Source organism: Anastrepha obliqua, chromosome 3, assembly GCF_027943255.1.
Source record: "Anastrepha obliqua isolate idAnaObli1 chromosome 3, idAnaObli1_1.0, whole genome shotgun sequence".
NCBI classification, from domain to species: Eukaryota; Metazoa; Arthropoda; class Insecta; order Diptera; family Tephritidae; genus Anastrepha; species Anastrepha obliqua.
Genome location: NC_072894.1, coordinates 14,798,958 through 14,818,062, shown reverse-complemented (window position 1 = coordinate 14,818,062; position 19,105 = coordinate 14,798,958). Strand labels below are relative to the sequence as shown.

At 37.3% G+C, this 19,105-nt stretch overlaps 1 protein-coding gene across 7 annotated transcripts in view; it reads left to right on the top strand.

Moving 5' to 3' along the window:
* The first annotated feature begins 7,291 nt into the window (after positions 1–7,291).
* The window catches only part of LOC129242905 (hepatic leukemia factor), an 89,999-nt gene continuing 78,185 nt past the window's right edge, over positions 7,292–19,105 (top strand). For 6 of the 7 annotated variants that reach the window (XM_054879829.1, XM_054879828.1, XM_054879827.1 and 3 more), the window contains exons 1-2: positions 7,292–7,455; positions 11,534–13,015. In XM_054879829.1, coding sequence (XP_054735804.1) covers positions 11,914–13,015 — 1,102 coding nt within the window. In that variant the 5' untranslated portion in view covers positions 7,292–7,455; positions 11,534–11,913. Of the gene's footprint in view, positions 7,456–8,032; positions 8,144–11,533; positions 13,016–19,105 lie in introns of those variants that run through there. The other variant, XM_054879824.1, reaches the window with a different exon arrangement.

Genomic DNA, 19,105 nt, shown 5'->3' with positions numbered 1-19,105 from the left:
AAAATAAAAGTAAAAAAAAAACCACCTGCAAGTTGCCACTAAGCCATTCCAAATTACAGTGGAAATACATTTTTTTTTAGTTCAGCTTCGCTGTACATATAAATTTTCTAAATACGAGTAATATCATCTGCATAGCCTACACTAGTAGCACCGTCTGATAGCTTTATTTTGACGATCCCGTCGTACATGACATTCCAAAGTATTGGAGCGAAGACAGAAGACAGATCCTTGGGGAACCCCGCAAATGATTTGGCATGCTTTTTTGCCACAGTCTGTGTCGTATTGCAGAATTCTGTTGGTGAAGTAACTACGAATTATGCGCAGTAGGTAGCCCGGTACACTTAGTTCTTTGAGAGACAATAAAATGTTGCCCCACTTTGCAGAGTTGAATGCATTTTTGATGTCCAGTGTAATGATAGCGCCTAAGGTATAGGCCTATACCTATACATATACCTATACCTATACCTATACCTATACCTATACCTATACCTATTCCTATACCTATACCTATACCTATACCTATACCTATACCTATACCTATACCTATACCTATACCTATACCTATACCTATACCTATACCTATACCTATACCTATACCTATACCTATACCTATACCTATACCTATACCTATACCTATACCTATACCTATACCTATACCTATACCTATACCTATACCTATACCTATACCTATACCTATACCTATACCTATACCTATACCTATACCTATACCTATACCTATACCTATACCTATACCTATACCTATACCTATACCTATACCTATACCTATACCTATACCTATACCTATACCTATACCTATACCTATACCTATACCTATACCTATACCTATACCTATACCTATACCTATACCTATACCTATACCTATACCTATACCTATACCTATACCTATACCTATACCTATACCTATACCTATACCTATACCTATACCTATACCTATACCTATACCTATACCTATACCTATACCTATACCTATACCTATACCTATACCTATACCTATACCTATACCTATACCTATACCTATACCTATACCTATACCTATACCTATACCTATACCTATACCTATACCTATACCTATACCTATACCTATACCTATACCTATACCTATACCTATACCTATACCTATACCTATACCTATACCTATACCTATACCTATACCTATACCTATACCTATACCTATACCTATACCTATACCTATACCTATACCTATACCTATACCAATACCTATACCTATACCTATACCTATACCTATACCTATATTTTATTCAGACTGCAATAAAAATCCGCCCTGTAAGAGTTGAAAAGGCACGATTCTAGTTCATAGAATAACTTTAGTGTATGAGCTTAAAAACTGTTTATTTCGATGTCGCAAAGAGGAACTTCAATTTTATTTATATTATATAATTACGAGCAAACACGGTGGAGAAAACACTGGCTTTTTGGTCAACATCAGACCGATAACCACCTTATTTGAAGAAATTGTGTACGTGCATATAATTCGGCTTGAAACGCCAAGCATGAATCGCCAAACGATGGAAAGTTCTTTCTAGTAGCGATCACCCCTCGACAGGCAATGGCAACCGCCTAGTGCATTACTGCCATGAAAAACTTTTTGAGAAGAACTATCTGCTGTTTTTGTGCGGCATAAAACTGTGGGTCCTTCCATTTGTGAAAAAACATCAAGATGCACATTACAAATTCGAGGTGGAGTTCGACCCCGCACAACTAACGAAGGATGTATGCTGCAAATATGTATGTATTAGTACATAAACATCTATGTATAGGTATATATGTATATGATATATATATGTACTTATACTGAAAACGCTTTTTTCCAAATTAAACCAAGTACAATAACTAATAAGTCTTATATTTAGCGGAAAAACTATCGCATATGAGCTCATATTTTTCACAGTAAGGCAAATTGCAAAAAAAAAATTCACAAATCCATCACATGAAAGCCATACAATAATGTCTAGTATTTGCAATGTTCGTCAGCACTAATCAGCAGTACTACAAACATATATTATACTCCCTTCCAGCCCCTCGCGCATTTGAGAACTACCGCCATACGCCGTACATATATTGAATGCAATGAATTGCATTAAAATAATTCGCAATGCGCTCTACGCTTTTAGATGTGCGCTGCATGAGTACATCAGCTAGTTACATATTTACTTTTACAGTTTTCATTGTTATTAATTTTATTGACGCTTTTGCTGCCGCTGCTTGCACTGCTGCTGTTGCTGCTGCTATTGCTTTGCTGTTCTACTGTATCAACCGTTTTTGTTCTCACTGCCTCAGTTTGTTGTCACCGCCGCTGTCGTTGTCGGCCGCAGCAGCTCAGCTGCTGGTAGCTGAAGCTGAGTGCTTCGTTGGCGTAGTGGAGGAGGTGTGCTGAATGTGTCGGCTACACGTGCTTAGAACGACTGGCGCTCCCAGACAATGAGCTTTAGGTCATACTGAAATCCACGTGACTTGCTGCGTCTTGTTTGCTACTTGAGTGGTGAGCTGAACGCTGTTAAGCTCAATGCATAGCCAAAGTGCGTTGGTGATTCGTTCTCTCTCTATTCTATAGCGTAGCACAGCACAGCCCTGTTGATATGGTAGCGGTGTACCATATATTTTATTATTGTTATTGTTTTAAATATTTGTTTTTAGTCTCTTGCTTGTTGCTGGTTGTATTTTGTTATTTTATTTTTATACTTTGCATTACTTTGCTATGTTTTCTCACTGTTTGTTATTGTCAATTAGTCGCCACTGCAGCAGTTTTTTGTGATTGACGCCATTGGTTGGCCGCAATGGACATATTCGGGGCTATTTCCATCTCACATGTTACAAACACGTATCCGGTTGTGATGGACGTTTTAGCTCACGTTTGAAATGCGAGAATGACGGAAAGAATACCGATAAATACTTTGTTGTCTTCTGTCGTCAATCCGGAATATTCCTTGTTATTTTTTTTTGATGAGCTTGTAAACGATGGGGTGAAAAACTATGTTTTTTTTGTTATTAATACATACGCAAGCATTTGTTTAAATTAGAAATTGAATGCCGATCGAATGAGGCAAATTCGTCTAGCCAGTATTTCTCGAATTGTTGGTGGCCCAGTGGCTTTAATGGTTATTTTTATATTTGTTTATTTGCGAAAATAAACTTATAAACTTAAACTTATACTCTGTCATACGTACGTCATAGCAGATTTCTCACACAAAGCTTGTGGGAAATGTGTTAAAATAATATTTAATTTTTCTAGCATACATTTAACACTGCAGATGTTGGGAAAGTACGCTATGTTGTTTGTTTTATTGTGAGCCTATTGTTTAGAGTTGCTGAAGTGAATCCAATCCAACTATGGTTAATGGTTAATGGTGGTAAAGGGTTAAGGTATGGGCCTTTAGCACTGCGACCATATTGATCTATTGTGCACCCTATGCTGTCTATTGACTTACTTAACAGTGCTTATGAATTGTACCAGCTCCTTCTGAGGGAGTGATTGAAGGTCTTCATCTATGAGCATGAACTTGTTTAAAAACGTTTTCCTTCTATGCGTCAACCCCGGACATTCGATGATGAGATGTTCTATAAACTCCTCATCTTCGCAGCAAAATCTGCAGGTGCTGGTGTTAGTTATGCCTAATTTATGTAAGTGTTTGTTGCAGATGAAGTGACCCGTGAGGGTGCCTGTGAGGGTGCGAATGCTCTTTTTGTTTAACGTGAGGGCCGTGTTAGCTCTTTTAGCATTGAAACTTAAGAACTTTTTGGAGTGTCTAAGACCCTCTACGTTGTTCCAATGCTGATTTATTAGAGTTTTGGCTCAGTATTTTAGGCTGTTTTTGTTAAATCCAAACATGGGGCTAGGTCCGATGACATTTACATCTGCCACTTCTTTGGCTTGAAAGTCTGCCTCTTCGTTGCCGTCATATCCCTCATGTCCTGGCACCCAAATTAATGAGACATTGTTTTTGGATGCCAGGTTATTGAGTGCCTTGTGGCGTTCTAAGAAAGTTTTTGAGTTGTAGGCATACATAGCTATCTAAGGCTTTTAGAACTGATTGGCTGTCCGAGAGTATTCTAATCTTTACTCTCTTGTGGTTTCTACGTTATTTTGGGCCCCACTACTCCTGCTCCTACACCATAAGGTGTTTTTGATCCATCAGTGTACCATTTTTGTGAATCATCATTCATCCATTTTGGGTTTGTTTTCCACTCGTTCCTCTCAGGAAAGGTAATTCTGTATCCTATTGTGAAACAGAGAGTTGGGTCAATGTGGTCTGAAACTTGAGCCATGCTTATGGTGTTTTTGATTTTATTTAGGATATTTAGGTGCCCGGCGAGGTTGCTCAATTTGAAATTTTCTTTCATGTGTAGCATGAGTGCTTGCGTAGCTGCTTCCTCTGGGATTGCTATATGAAGTGGTGGGAGATTAGGGAGTGCTTCCATGCCAGCTGTTGGGGTAGTTCTCATAGCCCCTGTGATGCATAGGCAAGCAAGCCTTTGTGTTCTCATAGCCCCTGTGATGCATAGGCAAGCAAGCCTTTGTACTTTTCCCAGTTTGGTTATCGCTGTTTTTTGAATAGATTTGCTCCACTACACTAGTGCCCCATATAATATGATTCGTCTAACCATTTGGGTGTATATCCAGAGGCCCCAGGATCTCCCTAGTAATTGTTTGGTTGTCCACAAAGATTTCGTGGCTCTTTTTGTGATATTATTTATATGTGACTCGCAAGTGAGTTTTTTATCTAAGGTTAAACCCAAATACTTGACCTCTTCCTTTAGTTCTATCACTGTTTCATTTATTTGCAATATAGGAAACTCCAACTTTCTTTTTCTTGTGAAGGGGATAATTGTGGTTTTGTTAGGGTTGATCGACAGCCCCTCCTTCTTACACCATTTCAATCCAATCCAACTAACAGCACTCGCGAACTCTCTGCTCATTCCGATACCTTTTGACTGTAAAAAGAGAGAGAGAGAGAGAGAGAGAGCGAGCGCCAACTATCAGCCAAACCAATGAAAATATCAAACATCTGGACGCAATTGAACATCCCAAATTCTGTGAAAATTAAAAATCTTACGCCATTCGATTATCTTATTTTCCGTCCAGTGACTTGCTTCTTGCTTCACGGAGACTCCTTTACATGTTTCGGGCTGGAATGCTAAGATATATTAACGCCATGAAGTCGAGCAGCTTGGCGATAGATGAGTTGAAACTATAAATTAAAGTTCGTTGAAAGTTTTTCAAAAACGAAATGCAAAATTTTGGTTCATCCATAGTCGATCTTTAAATTATGTGAAACAAGGCTATTAAATCCGTTGGTTGTAAGTTTATTATAATTTATAGCACACCAGATACGGAGTTATCAGAATAAATTACCTACTGGGTTGCCCATATTCGACGAACCCAACGGATTTCGATGACTCTTTGGGCCCGTTCCAATCGCCGAGGCTTGTCCGCAGGTAACAATCTTTGCGTCAATTGAATCTTATATGGGAATAAACGCAAATCAATGCGGATAATTCGTTGTAAAGTGGTCCGAGCAATGCCCAACTGCTGAGAACGGTGATTTTGGGATGTCCTTGGCGACGTCTCAACACTGGCCCGTACAAGAGCAATATTCTCATCCGATCGCCTTGGTCGGTTTTTGGATTTGGCCTCTTTGGATTAGAAAGAGCATCACCAGCCGGCGAAAACCTTCCGTACAAACGTTTAATGGTGTTCTTAGAAGGCGCACTTTTCACATTATTTAATTTTTTATACGCACATTGAGTTTTCACAATTGACTTCTTTTGTTGAATGTAAATTTCAACAATTTGGGAGCGCTTGCGTGGCGTGTAGTGTTCAATGGTAAAAATCTGCTTGGACTGACGCTTCCAACGCTGTATGTCATTAAGCGATCTGCCGTCTCCGTCAAAAGATACAGCGTTGCCAGATGGGTCCGTCGAATATGGGCAACCCTGTATTCTTATATCATGTCATGGAATTTCTTGACATGTGTTTCGAACCAAAATATCACCATTTTGTTTGATTAATAAGCCACTGTATCTATGTATTCCCACGGGTAACTCACAAGTAATGCTTCGAAATCTAGGATGAGTGATTTCTAAGCTTAGCGGGTTTATCATGTCAATCTGATTAACAGTTTTGTTAATCTGGTTTTTTGACCTTTGCTTATTATTAATTTTTTCCTTTAACTTCATAGAAAGTCGAATCCGAGGCTGTGAATTTGACGATGCGTTAGCAATTAAGATTCGAATGAGTAGGTTGCTAGCCCGCCTATCCTAGCTTGTTGATAGTCAAACAAAGTACCTACACCTCCAAGCAGGTGTTGCCTGTTTTGGTCCACGAGTAGTATTTTATTTCCGACCTACCCTGCATATCTGCCGAGCGTTCCCCTATACGCCCGACGCGATCGATGGCAGACAGGCAACTCCATACGACCTTTGCGTATGGCCCAATAAAATATGTAGAAATCAGTGTGACAGTAGCGCCCAGCTCAGTGGCTCATTGTGTCCGATCTGTAGCTAAGCGATAGGTGTGCGCATGCACGTATTTGATGACCAGTAGCGTCATATGCACCAACTTCTCAGTGGTACACACCCACATGCCTACTTATGCATAAATACGCCAGTGACGTTCCAAAAATAAACGATCCAGTATCGAAATGATAGCCTTTTGGGCGCATTATTTCATCTATTTCGTGTGTTGGTGGTGGTGTTTTTCCGTGTCACATTCACTGTGGCTTGTAAATCTTATTTGAGGTAGCGCTGCCATGTTAGTATTTTTCAAAAATTATTCTATCAGTAGTTCGTCCCATAAACACATACCCACATACATTCACACAACACAGCACATTTACATACACATATGCACTTTGATATGCATTCCTACCCTCCACATCAGTAGCGGTCTGCTGTTCTGCTATTCTGCTTCACTGCAAATTTGCTTGATACCCCTTTATAGGGCTGAATGATTTTTTTTTGTGTCGTTTTTTATTATTTGTTGATTGTTTGTTGGAGCAAAGTGGCGCTCACGTTGCTCGGTCGCATGCTACTATAGTTGCTGCTGTTGTTTGCGTTGACGTTGGCTGCAGTTTTGTCGTCGCAGCGACTGCACGCTGGGTGGTTAGATGCCGCGCTGCAACATCGCTGTACGCTGCTCTGCTGGCCAGCTAACTGATTGGCGGCTGGCTGATTGCCGCTGCCTGCCTGGGTGGCTACGATGGGCCTGAGCTTGTGCTAAGGCCGGCATTTGGTCGTTTCGCGTTCTCGTTGACGAATTGACGTACGCTAGCGGAAAAAACCTTTTACTTGGCAAACAACTAAATGCCATCGCCGATGATCGGACTAGTGTTAACGCGCTCGCAAATCGATCTCGAAGTGATAGACTGGATGAAAACGATGAATATTTTCGCATTATTCACGCAGTGAAGGCTTAATGTAATGTCTAGCGCCCGACGGAAGCTATAAAAAAAAATTTTATATATATATATAGTAAATATTAAACAAACAAAAAATTTCAAATGCAATTCAATGGAAGTGTACAGTGGAAATTCTCATAAAGATTTGAGACTGTGCATTGAAAATAATTCCAGGAATTAGTTTGAGAAAAAATCAGAATCTCAACAGCAAATAATTGTTTGTGTTTCAAGAGAATTATTCGACTGAATTCGAATTGAAAAAAGTGATTTTATATAAAAATAATTGAATGTTTTGATTAGTCGTTTGGCAGTGAGTGAGAATTCATGAAGTTTTGTGCAAGATGTTTTAAAAAATTTAACTAGAAAACAGTGCTTCTGAAGACCAAAAACGCCGAAAAAATTCAAACAAATTATATTTAAAACAACATAATTTCACTCTACTGTCCCAATTATATTTAGATGAAGTGACTAGTATGTTTCAGGAAATTATTAAAAAAGTGCTCTCCGATCGATGTTTGAGTGTAGAAAAACATATATTTTGAATGCGTACCAAATAGCTAAAAACTAGCGAGAATAAAGCAATTAAAAAACCATATATTTTATGTGTTATTTAACTAAGCCAAATTGTGCACTCACAACTACTTGAAAGCCACAGAAATTTAAGTTTCAGAAATGAAATATAAAAAATTCTAAAAAACAGCAAAAAAGTAATAATAAAAATCCAGAAAAGCTAAAAGAAAATTTGTTTCGTAGCAATTCTTTTTATGTAACGAATATTTTACACGGCAAATTTTTGCAACGTTTGAATTCCGTTGACCAAAAATAAATTTGTGTTTCACTAAAAAATATTAGTTTTAGCAACATAAGACACTCGCACAAAGTGCAAATTTTGAAAACCGAAATCAAAGCTCATCTGCTCACAATCATTTGCGCTGGCGTACGAGCTTCAATGCGTATCATATAACAACATAAAAAAAACAATTAAACAACAACATTAGTTGTCAGCGATGGAACTACTCAATCACTCAATCGAAAAGAATTGAATGCAATATTTGTTTGCATTTCATCCGCTTCTTAAGTTATGTTGTGCGCTTAGAAAAATCTGAAAAATTCAAATATCATCGTAAACTAACCCATACATCTTCAAACAGACAAACACATCATCAACACGCATCAATTTGCTGCATAGTACACGAAAAACCCAAATCCCAATATTAAACTGAAATCCCTACAAATCATCAAGCAGTTGCGATCGTCACTTAAACACCAAGTATAGATTACAAAAAAGAAAAATAAAATAAAAAAATACATAAAAAATAAAAAAAATCCATAAAAAGGAAAATAAAATAGTAAAAATAAGAAAACTACATCGCAAAATGAGAAAAGGTACTTGCAACGTGACCGCAACTCGAATACTTTTTTCGCTGCTGTCTACACGCAATTTGTGCCTACTCGCTTGTCGATCGTGAAATACTTGTAGATATGTATGTGCATACACCCGTAGATTTAGCAGAAATATATGACTGCATTTTAATGCCTTTTTAGTTTCATTTTTTTTTGTTTTTGTGTAGTGTGATTTACAATTTATTGTGGTTTGTATTGTGTTTATTCTATGCAAAAATAACATTGCATCGCTTTTTATAGAAAGGCGAGTGCATACATATGTACATACCCGTATATTTGTGAAAATATCTACGTGTGGGTGTAATTCCAAAAGACGTTCGTTTAGTTTGAAAATAGTTTCTTTAAGTTGAAATAGTCGCAACTAAGGCTGGTTTAGAAGCAAATTATGGTCTTTAGACTTTTTTGGAAATAAAGGCTGGTTAAATTTCAAGGGCCGATGTTGAATGTGAACCACAGCTAAACGTCAACGACACCGTTGGACTTCTTTCTTTGGGGTTATTTGAAAGAAAAGGTGTACGTCGATAAGCCAGCAACAATTCAAGAGCTAAAGGATGAGATAATTCGGCACATTAACGGCATAGAATCTCAATTATCCCTCAGCGTCATCGAAAATTTGGACCATCGGATGGAGGTGTGCCGCCGAGACCGTGGCGGCCATTTGGCCGATATTTTGTTCCATACGTAATTGAGCCATACCAATATTATCATAATAAAGAGAAATGACAATTATTTCCTAAAAACATTGTATCTTATTAAAAGTCAACACCGGCCCTTAAAACTTAACCACCCTTTACAAATTGAATCATCGTACACATCTTGCACAATCTTGATTAAGATATATTTGCTATAATTTTTCTATCTCTACTCTTACTTTTAAAAATTACGCTTAGACCGTGAAACAGCGAATTTTAAACTTACTGCAACTAAAAACGGAGAAAATATTCACTTTATTCTGATTTTCATTTTATTTGTTTATTTTTTTTTTAATTTTAGTTTATCTCTTTTATTTAATGCAATATTACTTTATTTCCATATGCAATTGTTGCTTACACCATTTTTGGCTATTAGGCCGAGCTCCACCATTTATTTGTGGCACACGTCTTAATGTTATTCCACAAATGGAGGGACCTACAGTTTTAAGCCGACTCCGAAAGGCAGATATTTGTTTTTATTAGCAGCTTTTTAATGGCAAAAAACACTCCGGGGTTATCCATTGCCATTATCGAGAAGTGACGGCTATTAGAGGAAACCTTTCGACCTTTTGGTATTTTATTCGTACAGTGAGTTTCAAATCCAGGCTCTTCTAAAACCAGTGTATACTTTTCAAAAATTTTGGAATATCTCTGATTTCTAAGTATCCTAATTTCTTCGAATCCATTGACAAATAGCCTACCTAGAATGGCAAGTCTACCTCTGTATAGCGCAGGACAATCTTACAGGTCACGTCTTTGTCTCTTCCATCATCTCCTCCTGCTGCAAAATCCCATCCTCTGGGTCCCGGTATAACTAAAATCAGTGTGAGAGACTGTGCTTATTTTGGTTTAGCAGACCTTCTATGCGCTTAGCATTGCGAGTGGGCCACAATTGCCGGGCAATTCCGCAGCTGGTCTCATTATGTCCGCCTTCGTTCGTTGTTCTTAAGATTTGCTCAAAAGTATTGTAAGTAGCTTACAAATCTGTAAGGTTATACCCATGTCATTGGGTCTGTTTACTCGTTCCTCAACTTGGTGCCGACTCTCGCTAATACATTGGTTCAAAATTCACCCTCAACGTCATAATGGCCGGCGACCACTTTACCTTTAGATGAAATGACTTAGCCATCTTGCTAAGAGATTTGTGGCATCTCCAAGGCTACCTTGGAGGTTGTCGACTTCTTTGTAAGGGATTGTGTCGCCTGCTGGCTGCAAGTGAAAATTAAGTTATCATTTAAAATAGTCAAAATATTTTAGAGCTTGTAAAATGTAATGAACTCTGGAGATCGTCTACGCTATCTTCTTCTCTCTCAAAAAGTTTTCAGTTAATTTCACAAAGAAAATAAGGTTTGCAGATTAATTGTGTAGGACAAATTTTAGAAATTTCCTTTAGGCATAATTTCTGTTAGCATTCAGCAAACGTTTAATAGAGTTTCGCGTATAACGGTTTGGAATAGAATGTGGAATTATCTATAGATACAATTCAAGTATTAGCGAATTTAGTGGCTCATGATAGTATCTAGTTCTATATACGCATTGACTAATATAATATACTAGAAAAAGGTTAAAGAAAGTTCAAAAGTCGTTCTCTTTTTCAAACGCAGTCAAGAAAATTCATATTTTTAAATGATCTTTCATAGAAGTCGAACGTTGCGGTTGCATTGAAAAAAGCCTCCCTGATTAAAATCACAAAAAAAAAAATATGTTCTTTAAATTTAAAATCTTATTAACTAAAATCAAGAAAATTTGCTTCAGATATTTTACCGAAGCAGAAATAATATTTCGTATTCTCAGTAACATTCTTACACTACTTGCACCTGCGCGTAGGCTACACAAAACACGCACATTCTCAGCGATTTGCAGCACTTCACCTTCTTCCATTACATGTCCCAGTTATCTTTCATCTGCTGTTTATTTTACCATCATTCAATTTTTTTTTACCATCGCCCGATATTTTCAATTTTCTAATATTTGAAAAAAAAAAAAAAAAAAAAATTATAGTAAATAATTGCAGACGTGCCACAAAGAATTGACAAAGCAATAATAATAAAAAAATAAATTTACAAATAAAAACAAAAAAACCTCAAGTGAAAGTGCAAAAAGATCTACGCCAAGATTTCATCAAACTCGCTGTAATAGCAACTCCTGAAAAATGTGCGAATATCGTAGGCGTATACGCAACTTCAATTCTGTCAAGCAACTAGTGCGCGCGCGTCAGTTTTGTGCGGCGTATATTGGCAAAACATAAGCATTAACAGCAACAACAAAAATTTGCACTTTTACAATAAATTTTGTGTGAGTGTCAAGTGATTAATTAGCAGTTTAGAATCTGCGTTGGGATTTGCCGACGCCGTCGGTTGAACACAGCAACGACAGTCAAGATGTCGACGCAGGCGAGTACTTGCAACGGCTTCTTCCAGGAGCATGCGAATAGCGCATTAAATCAATATTTCCAGCAGCTAAATTCAAGTGCGGCCGCCGCAGCGATAGGTGGCATGAGCAGTAGCAACAACAGTGATAGTAGTGCAAATGAAGGCAGTGGCGGTGCGAGTGTGAGCAGTTCATCGCTGGAGGGTAACCGTAGTAGCGTGAGCAGCATTGATTCAGCGAAATCGGTGAATAGCAGTGGAAGTGACAGGGCCACGGTGCAATGGAATAGTATGCAACAGCAGGCGCAACAACAGCAACAACATCATCATCATCAGCAGCAGCAGCAACAGCAACAGCAGCAGCAGCAACAGCAACAACAGGAGCAGCAACAGCAGCATATGCATCACGGCCAACAGCAGCACAGTTCACATCAGCAGCAAGAACAACAAGTGCAGCAGCAGCAGCAGCAGCAACAACAGCAGCACAATCATCATCAGCACCAGCCACAACAGCAGTCTCATCATCAGCATCAACATCACCACCAGCAACATCAACAACAACAGCACACGCACCAACAGCACCAGCCACAACATACGCATGCCGCCACCCACAGTCAACTGTCGTCGCTAAGCCAAACACTCTCACAAAATTTGGCCGCCGCCGCTGCCGCCTCAAGTGGCTCCGCCAACACCAATCCACACTCCATTTTCGGCACCGGTAATTTTCATTACAAAACCAACAACTCCTGGACAATACCGACACTCTCTTGCTACCAGCGCCTCTATAATGATAACCAACAACACTATCACCGTCAATTTGTCGGCAGTGGCAGTGGAGGTAGTGGTGGCAACAGTGGGGCTGGAGGCGGCGGTAATAGCGTCGAGACGCAATCTCTGGCACAGGTGGTTAGCAGTGGGACCGGTGGTAGCGCTGGGGGCGGCAATGGACTTGGAAGTTGTAATGTTGGCGTAAATGCAAATGCCGCCGCAGCAGCAACGGCAGCCTCTGTACAACATGTTGCCAATGCGGTGGCGGCCGCTGTAATGGCCAATGAACAACATCAGAATCATTTGAATAGCTTGAAGGCGCGCTTTCAAGCACCCGGTAATGCAGGTAAATCGGAGGATGATTTTTTTTTAGACCACTTGTTTTTGTTTAATATAGCGAGTTGAAAATATTTTCTACTAACAGCGAACATTTAATTTCCTTTCGTATCAATTAATTAGTTTCATAGTTTCATTAGTTTTTCAGCACACAAACAATCACTCCTTCAAATTTAATTTCAATGCTCTGTAACATTCTGAGTTACAACTACAACAAAGCACTACGTTTTGCTTGTGAATGAAGTGAGTGCTTGCTCTGCTCACGCTCGGTAACTGGCGATCACTAAACATTAAAACCCTCTCTCTCAATTCTATAGTCTGCATTCTCACGCTGCCTATATTGACTGCGCAGCTGCCGTCATGCGCTGCATGTCAGCTTAATTAGTCAGCCACCTCCTCACCTTTTTTCCCACGTGATCCGTACTGGATAGTGCAGCGGTGCTTACCATACACTTGCGCCCACACACACACACCTAGGCACATAATTACTTATAAACACTCATAAATCAGTTGCCTATATCGGCGTTCGTATAATGAAATGTTTCATTGATAAGTACACAATATTGAATTGAGAACCCATAGCTGCAGGGTGGTGGTGGTGGTGAAATGGCGCATTTCTGTAATTTATGCATAAAGCATGCAGCTGTAAAGTGTAACGCTTGTGCGACTAAATAAATGCATACACTTTTGTTTTTGTTTTATACATCTATCATACAATGCTTATGTTGATATATGAATAGAAAGTAATACCCAAATATCATCGAGTACAGTCGGTGGGTTCAAAGAATTAGTGATTTGTTATTGTTGTTTTTTACAATGGTTGACGTACGTTAAGGTGGTTTAAGGAAAATTCATAATTGGCACTACTGAGTGCAGTGTAAAAAACAATTTATATGCTGGTGGTTAAATCTAATTCAATGCTGCACTACCGCAATAAGGAAGAATTTTTGGGTGTATTTAACCAATTTATTATTATAAAAGTTTGCATTGAGTAATGATTTGCAACTAAGGCATGGTTGTGTGGCCTATTTGAATTCAATTCTGTTCCGTCTTTCAAAACTTTGTTATATTATAGGATTACGCCTCCTTTAGTAGTTTTAAGGTATGTAAATCCTGTTTTATATTTACTGGGTATTTGCACTATTGCACTATTATGAATGCTTTAATAAATTTTCTTTCTTTTTTACAATCTAAATATTATAAATACTAATCGGTTAGAGCTACCAGCAGAGTATTTCAAGTTCTATGCTTCCATTCGGACAATAACTTAGTCGCTCCCAATGCGACTTTGGCTCGTTTATTGCACTCGTAAAATAAAAGGGAAATATAGTGAACCAATAAAAAAGTGTAAGGCAAATGATGAATAGAAGAATGCATAAATGCAGCAGAATAGAAATATTTATATCAACAAGTGACTTAAATGAAATTCACCTTAAAGCGCTCGCTTCATTTTAAATGGTGTTTTTTGGGTGTTTCTTTAAAAGCGTGTGAAACGGAAGCGAAAAAAACTTTTTTTAATTTTTGCTTGCGGTATTTTATTTCCTGATCTATTGTTAAAGAAATAAAAATTTGTTTTGGTCATACGAGGTTCGTTCGAAAAGTTTTCAGCCCTCAAGAAATGGTCTTTACATGGATCAAAACATAAAATACTGAAAATAGAAAATATTTTTTCTTTCTTTTGATCAATAGAAGTATTAATTAAATTTCTTTGGAATTGTTTTTTTGATAATTTTTATTTATAAATATTATACAATGCATTTTAAGGTATCCAAAAAATAAGGTATCATTTAAATAAAATTGCAAAATACAACAAAAACGTATCTCACTTTGTTTTGTTAGAGTCAAACAACAGTTTTCACTACATCACTTTTAAAAATTTTTTGTAGCTCATTTACCGATGAGCGGTACTTTACATTACAAATGCTTTACATTTCTATTTCCTATGAATTTTTTGTCAACTGCTCATTAGTTTTTGCTTTGACGGGACGGAAATTATTAAAATATTGTACTTTTAAAATGCCCGGAAAAAGAGTGTCCTTTGATGTGGTACACGTGATTTACATATTATAACCATCAATTGGGTAAAAAAGCACGGGTATTGTCTGAAATGTTTTGCATAAGACGAAAAACAATATATAATGTGATAAATCGGGCTGACAACGGGAATAGATTAGAGCCAAAGTGTGGAGGAGGTCCAGCGAAAAAAATAACAAAACGTGCAGAGCGCGTAATCATGCGAAAAATCAATAATAACTCTTGCGAGAGAACTTAAGGAAGAGTGCGGAATTGCTGTTTTTCATGAAACAGTACGCCAAATCATACTGCAGCACAAATATTTTTAAAGATCAGCACGCAAAAATGTGGAAAAACGTTTGTCTTTCGCAACTATGCTGATTTCCGAGCCTGTTGACTATTGAGACGACGTAATTTTCTGTGATGAGATGAAAATGATGCTATATTATAACGACGGACCGACAAGAGTGCGGCGCAAGGCATTGATATCGCTAGAAAGACGGAATATTATTCCGGCTGTAAAATTTGGAAAGTTATCAGTCATGATTTGGGGGTGCATTTCCAGCAGAGTAGTAGGAGATGTGGTATTGATAGAGGATACTATGAATTCTACACAGTAATTGCAGATTTTAAAGAGACATTTAATGAGCAGTGCGACAAAATTTGGGTTCATAACAAACAACAAACCATATTTCAAATTTTATCAAGACAATGATCCCAAACACAAAGGGCATAGAGTGCGTATGTGGCTTCTGTATAACTGGGGAAAAGTTATGGATACACCAGCGCAGAGCCCCGACTTAAACACCATTGAAAATCTATGCGTCCATTTCAAAAAAAAAGGTAGCAAAGAGGTAGCCGAAAAACCGAACAGCACTTAGAAAAGAGTGGCATGGTGCAGGTTTGAAAAATGAGTTTGTGTTTTTACCCTTTTTTGTTTTCGAAAGGCTTGAAAAAATTTAAATTTTTGGACTTTTTAAAAACGGCTGTGTACGACTGTAGCTAATACAAAAATTAAAAAAAAAAATTTAAATCGGTTCATAAGTCTTCGCGAAATCGAGGCCACCGTGTTCAGAAAAGTCGTTTTGAGAAAAACGCGTTTAAGGTTTTCATAGGGGGTTGTAACTCACTGTCTGCACTAATTTTATTGCGTACAACTTCGTCAATTTTCAGGATTTTAAGTTAAATTTTTTTTTTAATTTTTTTGAATGTATCTACTTTAAGATAATCCAAAACAAAAATCTATTTTTTTGAAAAATCAGAGTGGTGTTCTCCTCGAAACTAAAATTTAATTTCTTTTCAGTGTATAAACTCATTTTTCAACGATCGAAATTATGAGGAATTTTTTAAAATGTAGTTTTCATGAAAACGCCAGTTCGGGCAATTGTGACCATCTTAAATTTTGTAAATTAACAATAAAAATATTTTGAATCGTAATTGAAATCTTTTGAATACGACATTTAAAAACAATAAATTTTACATACAGAAAAATATTTCAAGTAGAGTTTTAGAGTAGACGTTTACTAGATCTTAGATCCAATCAGAATATCAAGCATTTTCGTAATAAATTTTCGTCCTGCTTTGCACCAGTGACTTAGGTCAGTACATCCTGTACTCACACACATACATGGGTATGAGCATAGGTAACCGATGCTGAGTATACAACCAAAATGAGGCATTTTGTTGATGCCATTGCAGTGGTGCTCAAAGCGTTGTTTTGCTATTGAAGTGATATCTTATCTGCAAATTGGTATGTGTGAAAGAGTGTGGGTTGCCGAAAAAGGACCGATATGCCAACATTTTTTTTATTGCATTTTTCTGCTCGCGATGCCGTCATTTGAAATGCATTTTGGCAAAGCGCGCGAATGCATTGACCAGCAACTGCGAGCCACCTGAGTGGCTGAAATGACTGCCCAAAACAAAAAAAAAAAAACAAAAAATAGTCAAAACTAAAAAAATCAAAACCACATATAAACAGCCTCTAAGTATTACTTCCATGGGTATACAATAGATTCTACTATTCACTATCGATTCGCTTGGGCTATGCTTATATTTTTATTTACTTCTGTTTTGTGTGGTTTGGGTTTTAGAAATCCTACTTTGTCTGTGTATAAAAATGCATCAATGTGATTAGTTACTTTTCAAATTGAATTTCTACATAACTACGTTAATAAGCTTTTGACAATTTCGTATGGGCATAGGCATTAGCTCATAACGGTGTGTGTGTGTGGGTACTGGCGGGCGGAATTTATGAAAATTATCTTTTGATTATTGATAGTGAAACTTAATAGAAATAAATAATTAAGTTTCGGCAGACTTTTTTCACATTCATATTTAATTTAATTACGTAGTGTTTCACATATTGATAAGTTTTGGCTTTATTTTTTACAAATTGTTTTAAATAATTTTTTGTAAAAATATATTTCAGACTATAACAGAAACCACATAAATCCAAGTTTCAAAGTTTGTGAAAATTTTTTAAACTTTTATTCAATTTTCAGCAATATTTCACTTTTTTGCTCAAGGTCTTGAGAAAATTTTTGTGTATGCAGTTTTATAGCTTATTGAGTTTGGCACAATGAAGTGCACGCTTGAAATGGCTAAAAATTTTCGTTGAGCTTTGAAAATTTGTTTTCCTAACGGTGTTGCGCATTCTCTTCATACAAAGAATTCATGCCAGTTTTGCGTATACATTTTTTTTTTCAATTTTGATTAAAAAGTTCGAAATGTTGATACCGAATTTTATAAATCTTCCTCAAAGCCGAAAATTTGGTTTAATATGCTTTTTAAACCTCCGGTTGACACCTTTTATATAACCTTCTGTTGGGCACCCGGCTCTGGTCTTTCTGTTGTCCTGTTCGAGGATCCTTTTTAAAAAGTTATATCCATGAGTCGATAGAAAATCAAATCTTAGGAAGCTACCTGGATGCCTAAGTCTTTAGCTATAATAGCAATACCTATGAATGAGCCTTTTCAAACGTTTATTAACAAAAAATGGTTACAAATTTAATCTTCAAAATAAAAGCTAGCGATGGCATTTTTCCGGGAGAGCAGCATTTCACAAGTGGTTTTTCGGTTCTCTTGCTGCCTTTCAGTCAATTCAAGGGGCACCCATCCTCCGACCTTTAAAATCATGCCCATGTCTTTCAAACGTTTGGAAATGGTTTTTTGGGTCACTCCCAACTGCTCTGCGATCATTTCTTGCGTTTGACCATCATCTTCATCCAACAATGCTCGCAATTCGGCGTCCTCAAACTTTTTCGATGGCCGGCCACGGTCCTCGTTCTCAAACGAATAGTCAAAATCTGTTAGTGTGTGGTGCTTTCATGATTTTGCAACGGACTATAGACATATTCGGACTTTCAGACAAATCCAGTGTCCATAGAGCTTTAAGCTAAAGTATAGGGAACTGCCGCAAATTTGAAATACTCAGGTTTCTTATAAATTCCAAATATACATTTTTTTAATCTTTATTAAATTCCAACTATATACCTACATAATTTGTTTAATTATAAATTTAATTTTTCCCTATTTACGCTTCACGATTCTCGCGTAGTGATAGGGCACCCTCTGTTCACAATTAATTTTTTAACCATCAGATAAATTGAACTTTAAATTAACAATAACTATTCAGTATGCATATTTGTACAGAGCCATATATACTTACTTATTTTATGTATATGCAAATTAGAGCCAGCGCGATCGAGCGTTCGAATGTTTAAATTTAAATCACTGCATATAATTTTTCAGCTTTCTTTGCTTCGCATTCTTTTATTGATACGCACATATAAAACTGCATTAATTACTATTCAAATTAGCAACTAAAGGCGTCATCACACAGTGGTTCCAGGCACGAAAAAATCAAATTAATTAAAAAGAAACCTGTGCCCAAAAATGTTCAGCTGCTTCTAGATAATGCAGGACAATCGTATAAAAGTCCAGAGCACCTCTCGATAAGAAGGTGATCCCATTGCAGAGAGAGGGAGTTTGAAGCGTTGTTTTCTATTGCGATTTTCTTATGCTGCATTCGGGTCACATAAGTTCGGTTGTGCTGCAGCTACGGATCAGTTTCTAACACAATTTAATT